This window comes from Bos indicus, chromosome 11 (genome assembly GCF_029378745.1).
Source record: "Bos indicus isolate NIAB-ARS_2022 breed Sahiwal x Tharparkar chromosome 11, NIAB-ARS_B.indTharparkar_mat_pri_1.0, whole genome shotgun sequence".
Taxonomy (NCBI): Eukaryota; Metazoa; Chordata; class Mammalia; order Artiodactyla; family Bovidae; genus Bos; species Bos indicus.
The window spans coordinates 27,514,242-27,532,045 of NC_091770.1; the positions used below are offsets into that span (position 1 = coordinate 27,514,242).

Genomic DNA, 17,804 nt, shown 5'->3' on the forward strand with positions numbered 1-17,804 from the left:
TGGTCAACAATTTCTTTGTTCACATGACTTCAACCTTCTCGCCCTTCTGTTGTATTCACTTGGCAACCTCCCAAACCTGATTAGATCCATCCTTCTACCTAACCTGGACCTGTACCGCCTAGCTGATATAGCTAAAGAAATATAGAAGCAAACTAACTGATCCTATATTCAACTGATCACTAACCCAGTAGACCATCTAACACTGCTTGGAAATCATACTCTATTTCCCTGGGTTTTTTCATTTTTTTCTTACCCTTTCTTTTCTTCTCAAACTTTCAATTCCTTTCCCCTCTGAACTTCAGTCTCAGTCTTCTCTTGCATTTCAACGAGAAAATAGAAGTAATACAAAGAGATCTTCCATGAGCATCCATCATCATATCTTCCTAACTACATACATCTGTGCCCACATATTCAGTCTTCTCTATTTTATTATGGATGGACTCTTTGTATCCCTATCTTAAACCAATCATTTGTGCACTAGACCTATTCAATCTCATCCACCCAATGATCCCATTCCAGTAATTCTCCTCTTCGTCTTCTGTATCAAATTTTCCTGGATCTTTTCTATTTGTATATATTACTATTTCTTCTGTTTCTTTTTTTTTTTTTTAAGATACAATTCTCCCTTACTCCATTTTCCCCTTCCAGCCACTTTTCTATTTCTATTTTTCCTTTACAGTGAAAACCCCTGAAAAATTATCTATATTCACTATGTCCGATATAACTCCTCCTACACTCTCTCAAACCCATTCCAATATGGCTTCCATCTCCACCATTTATCAGAAACAACTCTTGTTGAGGTCAACAAAACATCTGCCCCAGTTGACTACTGGTCATTTTCACATTTCAGTTAAACCTCCCTGAAACATTTTCTAACTTCTCTGTAAAGATCAACTCATCTATTATATGCTGTCACTATTATATTGCTTATCATGCTTGTGATTTTATATTTTTATGTGATTCTTAATGAGTTTTTTTTCCTCAATAAACTTCAAGCTCCATAAAGGCAAGGATAATCTCTCTTTTTCTATAACAATTTTATGGTCAGTGTCTAGGACAATGCCTGGCACATAGGAGGCCATCAACACAATTTGAAAAAACGAGTGCTTTATTATCATCATCCCCGTTTTAAACTTGGGAAAAAGAAGGCCCAGAGAAGTAAAGGTACCAGCTTAAATGCACACGTAGATTATTGGTAGAACAGGAATTAGAACTAGTTGAATATACCGACCACCAAGCATCATGCTACATTATGGAGTTATAAAATAAATGAAATGTGCCCTCTTCTCCCAGAGCACTACCATGTTTGGGCTGAATAGGATAAATCATGAAACCTAGTTCAGTATCAAGTCCTCCTTGTGTCTCCAAGGGCTTAGCTACCAGGTCAACAGAGATGAGTCACACTGTTGACTACTCTGGTTCCTGTATTCAAAGTGCCCAGGGAGAAGGCCCTTTCCCTGAAAGCATTTGTTTAACCAAGTATGGTGATGGGTGTTAACCAGACTACTTGTGATCATTTTGCAATATATACAAATATCAGATCATTATGTTGTATGCTTGAAATTAATATAATGTCATATGACAACTATACCTCAAATTTTTAAAAAAAGCATTTGCTTGAAATTACATTGCAGGCTTCAGAATAAGACTCTTCGGGTGCATATCACTCATCAATGATCTACAAACTATGAATCAGGAAGAACATAGGGAGGAGTGAGCAGGAAGGCCAACTTAAAGTTACAACATTAAGATCCACTGTTAGTTGAAGACCAGTAAGAGAGAAAAAGCATTTCAGAAATGAAATAGTCAGGCAAACAGGAATTGCATTATATACTTTTAAAGAACCCATGGCATTAAGAAGATCTACGTAAACCAGCTGGAAGGCTGCAAATTTTGAGAAACATGAACCATGCGGAACTATCATTAAACATGCTGTGATTTACCACTTTGTAAGGGACTGTTAGTATTAAGGGCTTCCCTGGTAGCTCAGATGGTAAAGAATCTACAAAGATGATCATATGATTCATTATATAAAATGGGGCACTTTGGAAACAAAAAGAAGCACTATTTAAAATTATGCCAGGGCAATGACTGTCCCAGGTAAACAAGCAGGATTGGCCACCCTCTTTAGTAACCATCTACTCATTATGCATTAAAAAAATAAAAATAAAAACCAGGTACTTAATCTGTTATGTAAATGAGTCCTTCAGTGAAATCAACCACAGCAGCCAGAATGGACAAGATACCAGTCCAGGGTGGGCTTTGTTTAAATCATTTTTACCCTCTATGATCCTGCTAATATTTACCATCTCCACTGGGGGGGAAAAAAAAAAAACGAGAGTTAAGAGTCACTGGCTTTATCTAGTTTTTTTGTCCCTTTGCACCGGATATATTCAATCTATAGGAGGGGGCCATTTCTATCCCCATTTGGAGTTTAATATTTATGCTTATGAAAGAATATGCCTTTCTGTGATAAGTCAAACAGAATGTCATTCTTCGGATTTCTAGAGACTTCCATTTTCCCCAAAGGCACAGCTGGCTTATACAAAATTTGTATGAATATGTGCCATATTTACTTCGATCAAGACTGATTCTTAGATAATTCACTGAATTAACACAGCAAAAACAAGATCACTAACCACAACATTTTATTGTAGAGATCAATACACATATTCTGATAATTAATTTGAGCTATTCACTTAATGGTTATGAAAACATCAGGATCTGTTTAATTGGTATATTTTGGTTTGCTAGGCAAGAGAAAAATAACAAGTCGAATCCAAAGGGCCTGATTTTTTTTTTAAGTCTATAAAAAGAGAGGATTAAATACTGCCAGTTCTACTATCAAGAAACATTATACGATTTTTACGAAGATAACTCCACATAAGTCCAGCAAGGCGTGTTGGCAAGTAGAAGTGAAACAGTCTATTATACAAAATGCAAAAGGATTCAAAGATGAATTATAAAAAATAAAATTTTGGTCAGAAAATCATTACTACATGAAGCCACATAAAGGTGTCTGTGAGCTGCTTTTTTTAAAGGGAAAAGAAATCAAGCCATTAGCTCTCTATATTCAAAAGGAAAAATAAGGAAAATGTTTGGAAAATACTTCTGATATTAAGTGAGTTCTTTCTCATCTGCCATCCAGAGTGCACAAACATCTAACTTATTCTTGCCAACCTACAGAAGTGAGGGAATAAAACCACTGTCTGGCCATCAGTGGCACACTCACAACACCCGAATGAGATCCAGGGTAATCCTAGATCGGGGAATGTCAATGTTGAGTACTCGGACTTCCACTCTTTCTCCAGGGCCCAGTCCAAGACTCCTTCTCTTCTTCGTCTTAGAAAGTTTTGCTTCTGTTACATTTCGTATGGGAATCAGCCCTGATCTCCCCACTCCTATATCCACAAAAATTCCAAACAAGGTGGCATTCTCGACTTTGCCTGTAAGAACTGTCCCAACCTGCAGGTCTTCCAAGCAGACTATGCTTCTCTTGAAATCAGGTTTATCGAAATCTACAACAAAAGGGGAAAATGGACAGTGTGTATAAATAATGTAGACACAACATAATTTAATGAGTAAGTATTGTATACATATCAATTGTGTGCCCAGACCAGTATTAAGCATTGAGGGGAGACATAAAAGGAGCTGAAGATACATGCCTGCCTTCAGAGAAAAGGCATCCTAGTTGGAGAAACAGCATGTGCAAAGTAGGAACAATTCAAGAAAGTTTACTCAAACACTATCTTCTCCTCAAACTCTATCTTGCTAACCTGTGAACATTAGCACATACATAAGGGACTCAAAAGACTATAGTGGCTTATTTTCTTCTTTATGAAGAGGAGATGAGAAAATACATTTGCTCAATGAATATGCAAGGCTAAATTACAAATACGGAGAAAATAAGATTCTTGTTGACAGAAGAATGGGAGTTTTCCTTCAAGTGACTGAATTCTCAAAATGTTTAAAGTGGGTAGAACATCCATAAATATTTAGTCAAATGTGAAATTTAAATGTTCTTTCTCACTTCTGCCCCCAAATTTTGAACTCAAGGATCAACTCCTATCCATTTTGAATAAATTTATCCAATCAAAAAGAATGGATTCTTGATTATCTATTGCTCAGAAACCCAGATGGGCCAGTACCTTATGTCCTTTCTCTTCTTTCAATTCAATTCATAAAACACTTATTAACTCCTATTAGCACTTTACTAGGTACTCAAGAAACAAAGATGAAGCACAGATCTCTACTCTTGAGTTTTTACAGCCTTCTTTCCCTTGTTCATGCCAGTGTACCGATACATTTCTCTGTTCATTAACACTACCCCCCACCAAAGACAGACACAAAGCCTGCTGAGGAATCATGGCTTAAGTTAAAACAAAACAAAAACAACAACAAATGTTTTATGATGGAGAAGGTTACAACTAGCAATTGAAACAGGGCTTTTGGATTATCTGTGGATTCCATTTACCCATGGCTCCTCTTGGCCCCCTTTCCTAGGATTACTGAATGTTGATTCTAATAACAAAGAACACATTCTATGCTTGGATCTCCTTTTACTAAGACCTCATTTTCCCCTCCACCCATTCCATTTCCTTTTCCTCCACAGCTGTTGGCTTTATCCTGATTACTTGTTAAAACTATCCTTTACATTTGTATTAACAACTGGTCGTCTCTTGGTTCCCCTCCCCCAGCCTAACCATATTGAAATCAAGGTTTTCTTTTTTTAAAAAATCCACTTAAAAAAAAAATCCACTTTTTACCTTTACAACAAAACAAAACCCCTCTTTAAACCTTAAATCTCATTTTCCTCATAAAAAAGAAATATGCTAACACTAGAATTGATTGTGTAGAATTCCATCTGATGTTCAGGTGTGAATTCCAAAAATAAAGAGCCCACTGCATACGCCATTACTCTCGGCAAGGACTGTGTCAAAGCAAAGGGAAACCAAGTTGTTGATCATGGTCAGAGGTAGGATGGTCTCTGAGGCCCCACAAGTATTGTTTTTATACTTAGAAACTCTCCCTCTTTCTTACAGAGGTCCAGCAGCTACAATCCCCAAGGGTTTCTGATCAGCTGCTTAATTTTGCATGGAAAATCAGAGTCAAGAACTACTTAACATAGCCCAGGCCACTGAGAAATTAGAAAAGCCTCCATGTACCAGGCAAACTTTAACACTTTGATTGCCAAGGCTACATACTCAGTCCCCTGTCACCAGGTTGCTTCTGATGAACACAATTATGGAAACTAACTGGCGACCAGAGTGTTAATAACATAGAGTTGATTATATCACCAGAAAAACAGAAGACAGGATGAGTATAAAGAAAGAATGAGGCAAGAAAGGAAGTAATTTTGAGAAAATGGAGGACAGAAAAGAGATGTAACATAAATGCAGAAACATTCAAAATACTATCTGCTCCTTTAAACATATGACTGTCTGCCTTTCTTCCTGATGATGTATTTAGTGTTAAAATGAAAGTTCTCAGACATCTAGAAACCTGTGACTTATGCTAGGGCAAAAGTCAGTTCCAAAGAGATCTATTGGAAATTTCACTTGAAACAATGATAAATACTGCAGTAACTGGTAAGCTCAATTCAGAGCCCAGGTGTATGTTTCTGCTCAACTAGAGGCATCATCAGGTAAAGACCAACTTAGCTGTTGGTTGTTTAACTCAGCTTTGTAATCTGAGGGCTGATCTTTGCTCTGAGTCTACAGTGTAACTGAGATCATGGGAACAATCAACATCAAGACTGAAAAAACCAAGATGGACAAGAAAAGCCGGAACAGAGCATATTTGCCAACCTTCTAATGTAGTGGTTTTAGCACAGCACTCCCACCCTGCTTGAAAGCCACTGCTCACTGCTAGACAACACCTATGGAATTCACACCTAAGAATAACTGCAAAGGGCGAGGGATTTGTCCACGGAAGTATTCACTTTGGATGGACCACCCAGGAGGCTTCTACTCCTACATTTTTGGCATAGGTCTTACTGTATGTTTCATTTTATTTTTCTCCAACCTTGAAATTAATTTCAAATTTACACAGATATTGAGGGAATGGTACATTGAGCTTGACAGATGAACACAAATTCCCCCAGACCTTTTCAAAGAAACCACCTCAACACAGCATAACCCAGGATGAAATGAGCCAAGCCCTAAACATGGTATCATAAAAATGATGTGAGACAAGCACAGATTCATTTAAATCTCAGGGCTTCCTAGTCAAATTTCCTTGGGAAGTAGGTCATTTGATACCTTAATTCCTTCTCACCGGGTCATTGCTTTCAACAACTATGGCTCTTAAACTTCCTTCACCATCTACCTGTGCTGAAAGCCATGAGACTTTTAATTAGAAGGAAAATCAACAGAGAGACAGTATCTTTTTTCTTCAGAGTGTTCACTGACACAGAATCCAGGAACATGGAAGGCTGTAACTCAGAAAGAAGATTCACTTTAATTTGTGAACTGAATGCTTTACCTTGGACTTCTGACTCTTATGAGGTAAAAACAGTTACAAAAGGATTATGAAAAATGTATGTCTCCATGAACATGCTAGCACATGCATGACGTGTTTAGTCTAGTGTGATGGGAAATAAGCTTGGGAGGAAGAGTCTGGAGACCTGGCCTCAACTTCGGCTCTGGATACTTACTAGCTTCAATGACTTTGAAGGAAGGTCCCTGCGCTCTAGTTTTCTCATGGAGAGAAAGGCAGAACGGAGGATCCTGTGGCACAGGATCACTGTGGGCTACTCAAGTGAAAGGTATTCACATTCATCGTTTACCTGTTCGAAAGTCAAAGCTCTCGGGCTGGCTGAGACCATCTACGATGACCTGTAAGGTGTGTACTGTTGTTTGCAATCTTTCTGCAGTTTTCTCCATTCCTTCTTTTTCAAGGAATGAATTTATTTTTTGCTGCATTTCTGGCTTTCCAATCTCATACAGTGTCCCTCCAATGAATGACAAAAACCTGCAGAGGAAAAAAAAAAGAAGAACCCCCCCCCCCCACCACATATTAATAATATTACTTATTTTCCAGTCTACTTACATAAATCACCCCTATTCATCTCAGATCCATATATCAATCAATCAACTGGTCTCTACTGAAAATCTACCATGTGCCCCATGCCATAAAGATGATCTGTCTTGGGAGAAAAAAGGAAGAGGATGATTTGAGGTTTTAGAGTTACTTTCCAAAGAAGCTCCTGTTCAGAATCAGCATCAGAAATGTTTTACAGTGCAATGTTCATTAGAGTTTAGTGCCAGATATATTTTCTAAATAAGGATACCTATATTTGCTTCATGTTTCTGCAAATTTCAGTTAGGAAAATGTTTTGCAGTTAAATTACCTATTAGGCAAACAATGAATTGCTGCTATCAAAATCCAGCAAAATACCCAACAAGGATTGCCAACTTTTGACAAACAAATCACTTTATCCATATGCCATATCTCTGTTCTTTACTTCTGTGTACCCATGATGACAGTGTAACCTGTGCAAGCATATGCTCAATCTAAGAATTCTCCATCAACGGTTATGCCTCGCATGGACTAAATCATATCAAGTATATTAAGGATTCAGAAGTCAACAGAAAAAGGATGAGAGGATTATCAAAAAGTGACTTCTTCCCCAAATGGAAGCTCTGCAAGGAAGATCTCACTTACATAACCTTATGGTGAATATTACTTTATGTACTTAATATATTACATACCTGTAATATGTAGGAGACTATTTGCCTTTCTCAATTTCTCTTTGCTATGTTTACCATTCCCCATGTTTGTTTAGCTGCCTCTCAATTATTTAGCTTTGGAGTTCAGTAATGAGTTAATCAAGAAAAAAACAAAGGGTTAAAGATGAATTTCCCTTCAATCTCATCTGAATATTAAGTAAGCTATAGCTTACTTTCTTGATATTCCTTGGCTGTGTACTTTTCCACATCGTTAAGTTCAATTTCTTATGATTAATGGCTCTTTAAAAATGTCAACACAGTAATCAGATAGATAGCGATACTAATGCCCCCCAATCCTTTCCTCTAAGGATGTCTCTGGAAAAAAGGCAGGGGAAAAAGAAACTGTTGGAGGCTTGTCTATGTTTAGAACTGGGATGTATCCTATTTGCTAGGTTACTGCATGATCACAAAAGGAATGCTTGTTATTTCCAGTCTTTTTCCCCCACTGTTGTGTTCACCTAGAGAAGGCCTCTGTAGTGATAATCTGGTAGTGACAGTCTGTTATCTAGGGGAGAAACTCTCTCATCTCTCATTTAACCATGGAATCTCTTTGAGTTCAAATGTGTAATCCTCCTACATTTCCAAAGTCGTAATTTTGGTCAAAAACAGACTGATGAAAATCCAACCTATTTTCTTTAATATATTTTCATTAAGGGTCTCATGAAAGACTAAGGAGTTAGTGCTCGGGCTCCTTTTTTTTTCCTTTTAAATGAGCTTCCATCCCAACTGGTGGCAAGTGAGTTACACACTTTATGTCTGTGTGTCCATGGCTTCCTGGGCCCATGGACAGGCAGTGGTATCTTTAGTGTTGATAGGTATCTGTTAGTAGCATATAACGGCCCTGGTGACAGGCAACAGCTGCTATAGCTCTGACTGACGGGGCAGATGACACATGGCAACCTCTGCCCGCAGCCAACTTCCTTGCACAACTTCCTAAATAATACCGGCCCTGCTGAGCAGACTTCCCTGGTATTTACCCTCTTGGCTTGATTGGTCTGCAACTGGCTATTCAGCAGAACATCTTTCAAATCCCCAAGATTCTGGCTTACAATCAACAATTAAAAGGCCAAAAAAGTATATTTGTGGGTTGAAGATTCATAATAAACTTGAATAGCATTTTATAATTAATAAAATAACTAAAAGAAACTTCCCAAAGTACTGGACATGTCTTGGCCTCAACAGCAAAAACACTGGCTCAGGAGGCCACTTGGAGACTTAAGGTTTTTGTGTGCATGTGTATATAACTAACTGATACTCAAGTCACTTCCATATAAAGGATTCTGTTTATAGTGGCTGCAGATGCACAAAGAATATTGGTCTATTTAACCTGGGTGCATATTTTATATATCATTTTCATCCTCACACACACAAGCCTGAGGGCACTGGTAATTAAAATCAATAAAAAAGCACCAAATTGTACTCCTAGCTAATGCTTCAGTATTGATCAACCCTATTTTTAAATGACTATGCAACAGAGTCAGATGCTTTTTTATTTCGAAAACTTTCTTAAAGTTACAACAGGGTTGCATAAAATGGAAACTAACAAACAAAAGGGAGACTATAAAATGAACTGGGAATAGCATTGCGTTTGACCTCTCTTTAATTTAATTTCAAAAATATTCAATTGTAAACCATAGGAAACAATGTTTTTTGCTCAGTAGCCACTTAATAAACATGTGTTCTTTAAATACACTAAGAATAACTTATTCTACATTATTCTGAATTTTTACTCTAGAATCAACTGTGATAAATAATATCAAACATACAGCTTCATTTTAGAAATAAGAAATACTCAACACAAAGTACCTTCTGGCTCAGAAGTATCATATAAAAACACAGTATACTTTATGAAGCTTAGAACTAGAATGTGAGTGAACGTGTTCTGAAAAAATAGTGCTTGATAGATGTTCTCATTTAATCTTGACAATAATCCTAAAAGGTAGGTATCACATCATACAGAAAGGAAACACCGAGCTTTCGGGAGGTTAAATAACCTGCCTATGGCCTCATAGCTATTGTCACTAACTGGAGTTTCAGGCTACACACATCAGTGTATGTCTGTTCATAACTGCAGTTATGTCAAAATTAAAGTGTTATATTTGGTTAAGATATAAGACAATACTTTGGGTAACATTTCACCAACACGATTTAATGGCAGATTAGTTTTAAATATTAGAGAGTTAACATTGATGAATCCAACAGAGAAATTATTATATAAACGTATTTAAGTAGAGAATTCTCTCAAAAGTTCATGGGTTATTAAAATCATAGTCTCATTTTCTTCACTGTCTCTGAAAGGCTTTTTCAGTTTGCTAAGGACTGCTGTCTGAGCTGCTGTTTCTATTTAATATGTAATTTCATCCATCTTACTTAAAGTCAGAAAGTAGCATAAATGCAACAAATAAGCACATCATGTTCTTTTAGCACACATCTGCACAAAGTTAAGACACAGACCTTGCAGCAGAGAGAGGCTGCTTGTTTTTCAAACAGAATGCTATATAAAACCTAAAATCGCTGATATCTTCAACAGAAACTTGTTACAAATGCAAGTTCTCCTCCTCAAAGAATAAGAAAAGTCTTTGTGATATTTTTCTTGAAGAATAAGAAATTCTCAAGATTCATTAGACTTCAGATATAGCCATTCAGTTTTATGTAATCATTTCCAGCATGGAGAGAGAAATTTAGGAGCCCAGGACTCATTACATTAAAGCAACATGATATCCCACAGAGCACAGAAAAATCATGGTGATGCAACTCCATCACTTTAAAAACAACTTAATATTAACATGTGCTTTGTGGGCTAAACACGTAAGAGTTAAGGCTCCACAAAGAATCATGCTGCAAGGGCAAAGTACTCCTAGTTGTCCATCCATGCTAGATACTTTTAAAAGAGACTTTCATACTTGTTTATTTTTATCCATTGGTTTTACTCAGTCTTAAAGTAATCATATCAATAAGCCAATAAATGCAAGAGCACAGTCATTTTAGAAAAAGTAGTTACAGATAAAGCAGACAGCATCATCTGTAATACAGACAGACATTTAACAATTTAAAACAAAAGAGGTAACCTGTCCTTCTTATCTGTGATTGTGATTATAGAGCAAGTGGTAGGACACAAAAGAAAAGTTCAGTTTGTTATACTGAAACCCACAGATTCTATGTATTTAAAACCTATTGCTTTGTATTAAAGACAATGTAAATTCCAACATGGTAAAGGAGGGAAACCCACTACTCCTTTACGCTATTTATGGGAGCTGAACTCACCTAGATGAGCATGGAGCAGCACACTTTAGTTTTGCTTAGACCAGTGTGGCTTTACCACATCTGCTGTTTCAGTAGTCAAATCAAAGGGGTGGCAGTGTGAACTGCACTTTAATCATCATCAAAGAATCTTTTCAAATCTCTAACCTCTATTAAACCAAGAAACTGAACTGGGCCAGAATCCTTCAAAATCTTCACTGATGTAAAATCCACAAATAATGGTAAATTCAAGTAGAGGGCATTTACAGAGAAGCCCACACACAGAACAACCTACGGGGCTCAGAAGCTAGCAGGTATCTAGTGAAGGTAATACTGAAATGGTTTTTGTTAGCGTATCATCAACCACAGAAAGTTACAGCGAGTAATTTTTCATAAGAATGTAACAGCTTTTGAAAATTTATACACTGCAGATAAACTTTTGGAAAAATGCAACCCTTTCAGAAAGGGTAACCAAGGTTACTTCTGAAAACTCTTTGGGCAGCAGGGGGCACTTCTAGCGTCATTGCTTGGCACCATTTAGAGTGTCTCTGGAGTACTTCCTGCATCTAAACATACTCTTGGATCTGTAAGCAGCAGAAAAAAACAAGAGCCAAAAAGAAACTACCACAGATTAACGGATGCGGTCTGTCTTCCAAGAGACTTGGTATAAGCATCAGACTGTTAACCTGATTCTAACTTCTGAAAAACTTAGCAAATGTTTCCTCCTTTTTCAAAGGTCTATTACACGTGCATAGAGGCTGGATACTTGATGTATGCTGCAGTAATTGTGGGAGAAAATATCCTTAGAAAGCGGTTTTATTTTATTTTAGCAGTTTAGTAAAGGGAATGAATTTTGTTAAAAAAAGAAAACAGTTAAAGTGTGCTTATATAGACATCCTCTAAAAATCTGAGATTAGAATGATCTCTTTAGAAATAGCTGAAGAAGACATGCAGTTACAAAATACCTAAGATCAGAGAAATAGTAACCAATACCACAAAGAATAAGCAGCATTGATTTTTATGTAGGTTTTCCTATTTCAGAACCACAGTGTGATATACTGTGTAAGTATAATTAAAGCTATAATTTAAAAAACCTAATGTATATATACATACATCCAAGTGCACATGAAAATACAAACATGGAAAGGCATCATGTACTGAAAATGTTGTGATTACTGCTCTAAAGATTTCTAAAATCCTGTCTTAGAAATAAATTTATAAGTGACAAAGGAAAATCAGTTTTCTTACACTTGTTAAAACAATAATCCCCCATCAAAAAAAAAAAAAAGAAACAGGAAAAAACCCCAACAACCCAATTGCTCAGTTTGATCATCCTCTTTCCATTGAGCCTGTGTTGTTTTAAACACACTCATACACACACACACACACAACATCTTCAAATGATAAAGATTTGTTTAAATCAAGGCTCTTCAAAGGCATGAGACAAAATGCTGAAGTGAATTAAAAATAATTTAGAAAATCATTCAGTTTTCCTCAATAAATATTTATTTACTGTGGAAGAAGACTCTATGAAACATGATAACAGAGCCTTTGCCCTGAATGAGCTTAGTCTAATTTAAGTAATGACAGTATATCAGAATTAATTATCTTCTACTTATATCTGCTGTTTTAGAGGTAGGATTTTACATACAGACAAATATGTTGAAAGTGCTCAGTAAAGATGACTTCATTTAATTCTCTCATAAATTTACTGTGGATACAGATTTGCAGATAAAGAAATTTAAACTCATACAGATTAAGTGACCAGCCTAAAGTCACACAGCAGAGACCACAAGGCTGTAGCTAAGGTAAAATTCGTTATATACCATATCTTCATTAGCACTGCTTACTGTTTAACTCTGGGAGGTTTTCAATGTAGACAGAAGATTTAGGTCCCAGATAAAATCTGGCACAATAAGTACCACTGCCTGGGAGTAATTTATTATTATTTTTTAAACCAAATTCAAAGAAAAAGTTTGGCTCTTTTTGAGTTACTGAGTAAGAGTTGTATAAAATTAAGTTAGTGGTTTCAAAGACTGCAGACTCTCTACAGCTCAAAAGCACTGTGCTCAGAATTCATATAATTTAATTTACTGTCTGTAAAGCCATAACGTGGATTAGTGCCTGTGAATATTTGAAAGAGGAGGGCAAATTAAAAAGCAGTATTTTAAAAAACATATAGGCTCGTGATAGCAGAGCTGAAATGAAAAAGCTCTGGCACTACTAGGGGATAAACTCCATGTACTGGAATAAAGAACTTTCTTCCTTGGGAAATACCCTTTATACTATGAAATCCATCCTGTCTAGGAATCCTTCTTTCAAGAAATTTGAAAATGTTCAACACCTGCCCTTTCCATAAATCTCTCCAATTGTCCTCTGAATGGGCAGAGCCATTTTCATTCCATTTAACGGTTGGGCAATTGAGATCAAAGTAATTTGCTTATGGTCACACATAGAGTCAGAAGCCAGGCTAAGATTAAAATCCACAGTGAGAGTGGGGACAGGAAGGGGAGAAGGGAGATAATGGGAGACTAAATCAATACCTGACCGTTTCAGGCTCCAGACCGAGCGATCTAAACCTGAAGAGAGAGGAGAAGGGGAGAAGGAGAAGGGCAAATATGTTGGAAGATGGAACAGACAGAAGCAAGCACTATGGCTGGCTGGCAACTCCCTCTCATTGATTACAAGGTTTCTCCAGATATGCAGGAGAGAAAGCAGTGTTTTTTCAGTTCCAGGACCCAGTGTTAACATTAATTAACAATGTTAATTATATTATAATTTAACTATACCTGGATCACATAGTAAAACATTTTTTTCTCCTGGGCAACTAACAGTTGTAAATCAGCCCCACTCCCCTTTTATGACTCAAGTGGACAGCCCCTTCTTAATCACAACAAAAGTAACAGTGATGACTAGAGCAGTAATAACAGCTTACTGTCTCCCAGGTGCTAAGATTTCTATATACATTTAATCATGCCATCCCAACTTGTCATTGTTCAGTCGCTATGTTGTGTTCAACTCTTTGTGACTCCATGGACTGCAACAAGCTGGGCTCCTCTGTCTTCCACTATCTCCCAGAGTTTGATCAAATTCATGTCTAGTTAGTCAGTGATCTAACCGTCTCATCCTCTGTCGCACCTGTCTCCTTTCGGCTTCAATCTTTCCCAGCATCACCATCTGTTTCAATGAGTTGGTTCTTTGAATCAGACGGCGAAAGTATTGGAGCTTCAGCTGCAGCAAAAGTCCTTCCAGTGAATATTCAGGGTTGATTTCCTTTAGGATTGACTGGTTTGATCTCCTTGCAGTCCAAGGGACTCTCAAGAATCTTCTCCAGTACCACAATTCGAAAGCATCAATTCTTCAGTGCTCAATTTTCTTTATGGACCAACTTTCACATCTCCCATCCAAAGAGACAGGTAACATTATCCTCATTTAACAGATAAGAAAAATGACATATAGGGAGGTTGAATAACCTAGGCAGTCTGGCACTGCTCTGCCTCCAGAGTAAGCTAGCAGGAAGTTAGGTACTATCTTGGGTTCTTCAGCTTCCTATTTACCTCTGCCAGGCTTGCCCAAAACGTCATGTGGTGTGTGTTAGAACAGTGAGTAAGACATTAGACATGACAGTCAGTTCCTAAGTATCCACATCCTGGTCATCTGATTCTCTAGTGGGTAGAATCTCTTTCATCATCTTTCTCTTGTATGAAAGCACTTTCAAAAATATGATGAATGCTACTTCCTGGGAATTATAGTAAGCTATCTGGGTATTTAATTAGAGTACTAACAAGGGAAAAACAAACACCAAAAACTGCTTTCAGTAATCTGTCCTTTTTATGATCTTTGTATTTTAGGTTTGGTCTCTCTTTTGTGATGTTATGTCTCTTTATGAAAAGGCAATATAATACTGTCTAATCATAGCTCCATAGAAGAAGTTAATGTGCAGTAATTGATACACACCCTGAGACATCACTTATCAAAAGCCAGAAAAGATTCTGCCTTAATTTTCATGTCTGAATGCTGCCAACTCTTGTGAGGCAAGTCCAGAAAAATTTAAGATCTTTCAAACTTACAAATAACTTCTTAGGTCTGTTTACCTAATCTTCATTTATTTTACAGCATTTGTAGCTGGGTTTCTTTTCAGGCAAGTCTCCCACAAGGAAATATGTTTTTATCATTGTAAAAGTTAGTTGGCACGCAAATGCTGAATAAAGCTGTGGTGAATTTTAGATGTGGGAGGTGTGTCAGACATACTCATTAAACTAAGTGACTTACCCTCAGAAAATTACAAATCACCACAAGTCAGGGGCCTTCTGAGTTTGCTCACAGTTGAAACTATGAATACCAATGTTCTACTGCTGCCATTTTGTTTTGTTTTTTAAATAAAAACAACCTCAACTTCCTGTGTTACAGCTGCTTATTAGCTAGAAGGCTTCTTGCTGGGCAGAAAGCTGAAGTTGGAAAGAATGTGATAAAACCTCTGAAAGCAAGGCTAAAAAGAAAAAAAGAAAAAGGAGTTCGGAGGTGCTCAATCCTTGAACAGGAATGGGAAAGAAACAGAGATTGAGATGTGCTCAGTTGTTAAAGGTCTTCCGTATGGGCTGTCAAGCTCTCTGGTTTGACTTATGTTAGCTCCATGGCAGTGCACAAGGCAGGGTCTCCACAGGGACTCTCTACTCCTAGGCCCCCCAAGTGCTTTTAGCTCAGGAGCAATAGTTGGGATCCATTCCTTGTTGAGTTAATTCTACTTTTGTAGGCCTTTCTCTCATCAGCTTCACTGAGATATAATTGATATATAACACTGTATAAGTTTAAGGTATACAACTTAAACTTATAAGCTAAGGTGTACACCTGACACACTTATAATAGCAAAATGATTACCACCACAGCCTTAGTATAATACCCTCATCGTGTCACATAATTATCACTCCTTTTTGGGGATGGAACACTTAAGATCTACTATCTTAGCAACTTTCAAGTTTATAATAGAATATTAACTATAAATCATCATGCTGTACATTATATCTCCAGAACTTGTTCATCTTATAATTGGAAGTCTGTACCTTCTGATCAACTTCTGGTCTTAAAACCTAAGACAAGTTCCCCCCCGCCCATAAATAAAGAATAAACACTGCTTAGCTTTTGTACAGATTTCCTGTCCTCAAGAAAATATTTTGTGAGGTTAAATGATTATTCCTGTTCCAGACCTGAATTTTAAGTTGGTGGTTGTTTACTCTCTGAAAACATACTTCTCCACACTGATCCTAAGGGTCAGAAATAGGAATATTAGCAATAATAAAAGAAATATCACATTACTAATATAATAGTGCAGATACTGATGTAAATCATCCCTTGATACATGACTTTCCTATGGTGCCGTATGCCATATTCCTGCTAGAAACTAATCTTTTAAAAATTTTCCCTGATGACCAAAACAGAAATAATTATTAACTACTAGCTAAAGCTTTATCAAAATGAGTGCTGAGTGACAATCCTGACATTAAATTTCCTGCCATTTTTCAAGTTAAATCAAGAACATAACAACTAACTTTCAAGCTTAGCTATCTGGAGTGAATCAAATTCTTAATGCAGCAGATTCTCTGGGAGAGTGCCAGGCCTCAGTGTGACGTGTACAAATCAGCATAATCTCAGCGCAAAGCACTGCCTCCTGGCACCTTATTTAAGAAAAAAGGGAAACTGGATACCTGCCTTTGGCTCTCCTGACCAACCAGAATGGCAGGACAGAACCCGAGGAGGTGTGGGGAAAGTGGCAACCCCTCCACAGACTGCTTCTGGGCTTCATTCTACTCACAGCAGTGATTGTATTCATGGCCTGCAACAGCCAACACGATGAAATCACTCACACTTGGAGACATCGTGACAATTTCTGGATGATGGCAGAAAGTGGGAAATAACCCTCTCTCATGGTCAATGAAAAGAAGGAGCATTGAGACAGATGTTCTAGGAGGAAGTAAGATAAAAACGTGGTTGCTTCTTTTAGCTTTTAGGGAGTGAAGAATGGGAGACCAGAACGTTTCTAGTCTGTAAAATCTACGAAGTCCTGCACTCTAGACACAGTACTCTATGAAGGCATGGCATTCAACATGGGAAGGTCATAAACCCCCTTTGATCCACAAAGGATTCTAAAAGAAGCATTTACTCACCACAATGGCAGAAAGGATGACTGAGACCTTCTGGCAACAGTTTTGCTCACACAACTACACTGACCTCAGTCAGTTGAGACTGAAGAAAAAATATTTAAATTGGGGTAAAGCTAGACACTTCATTTTGCTCTATTAAAATCATCAACTCCTAAATATAATTAGTTCTGTTTCCTCAGTCTTCTCCTATATAGTCATCTTTCATTTTTTATTGCTGTCTTTTATTCTTTTACTAAATAAATAACGCCATGTCAATCTAAAGCCACACGATGAGGAGAAATCACTGAGTGGGGGGCCTGGTGATCCAAATTTAGTTCTTTAACTTCTCTCTTCCCCATAACCCTCCATTACAAGTTTCCACTTCATCTTCCAGTGTCTCTGGTATTATTTTTGTCATTCATATTTACAATTATTGTCTTTCATACCCTTCATTCAATCTGTCAGCAAATAATATTGACTCTTCTTTAAAAACATACCTAGATTCTGACAACTTCTCACCAACTCTTCCATCATCTTAGTCTCAATCATCACCAGCTTTCACCTGGATTGCTGTACTTAGTCTAACTGGTCTCCCTGTTTCAACCACGACTTATCATGTCCCCTTAATTTAGCAAACAATGGATCCTTTAAATGTACAAATAAGAGCATGCCACTCTTCAGCATAAAACAATGCTGT

General features: G+C 37.2%; 1 protein-coding gene across 3 annotated transcripts in view; it reads right to left on the reverse strand.

Moving 5' to 3' along the window:
• Positions 1-2,631: 2,631 nt before the first annotated feature.
• SRBD1 (S1 RNA binding domain 1) overlaps positions 2,632-17,804 on the reverse strand; it is a 245,303-nt gene continuing 230,130 nt past the window's right edge. For all 3 annotated transcript variants that reach the window (XM_019970090.2, XM_019970089.2, XM_070798591.1), the window contains 2 exons: positions 6,788-6,972; positions 2,632-3,518 (listed from right to left, as the gene is read on the reverse strand). In XM_019970090.2, coding sequence (XP_019825649.2) covers positions 3,229-3,518; positions 6,788-6,972 — 475 coding nt within the window. In that variant the 3' untranslated portion in view covers positions 2,632-3,228. The remainder of the gene's footprint in view (positions 3,519-6,787; positions 6,973-17,804) is intronic.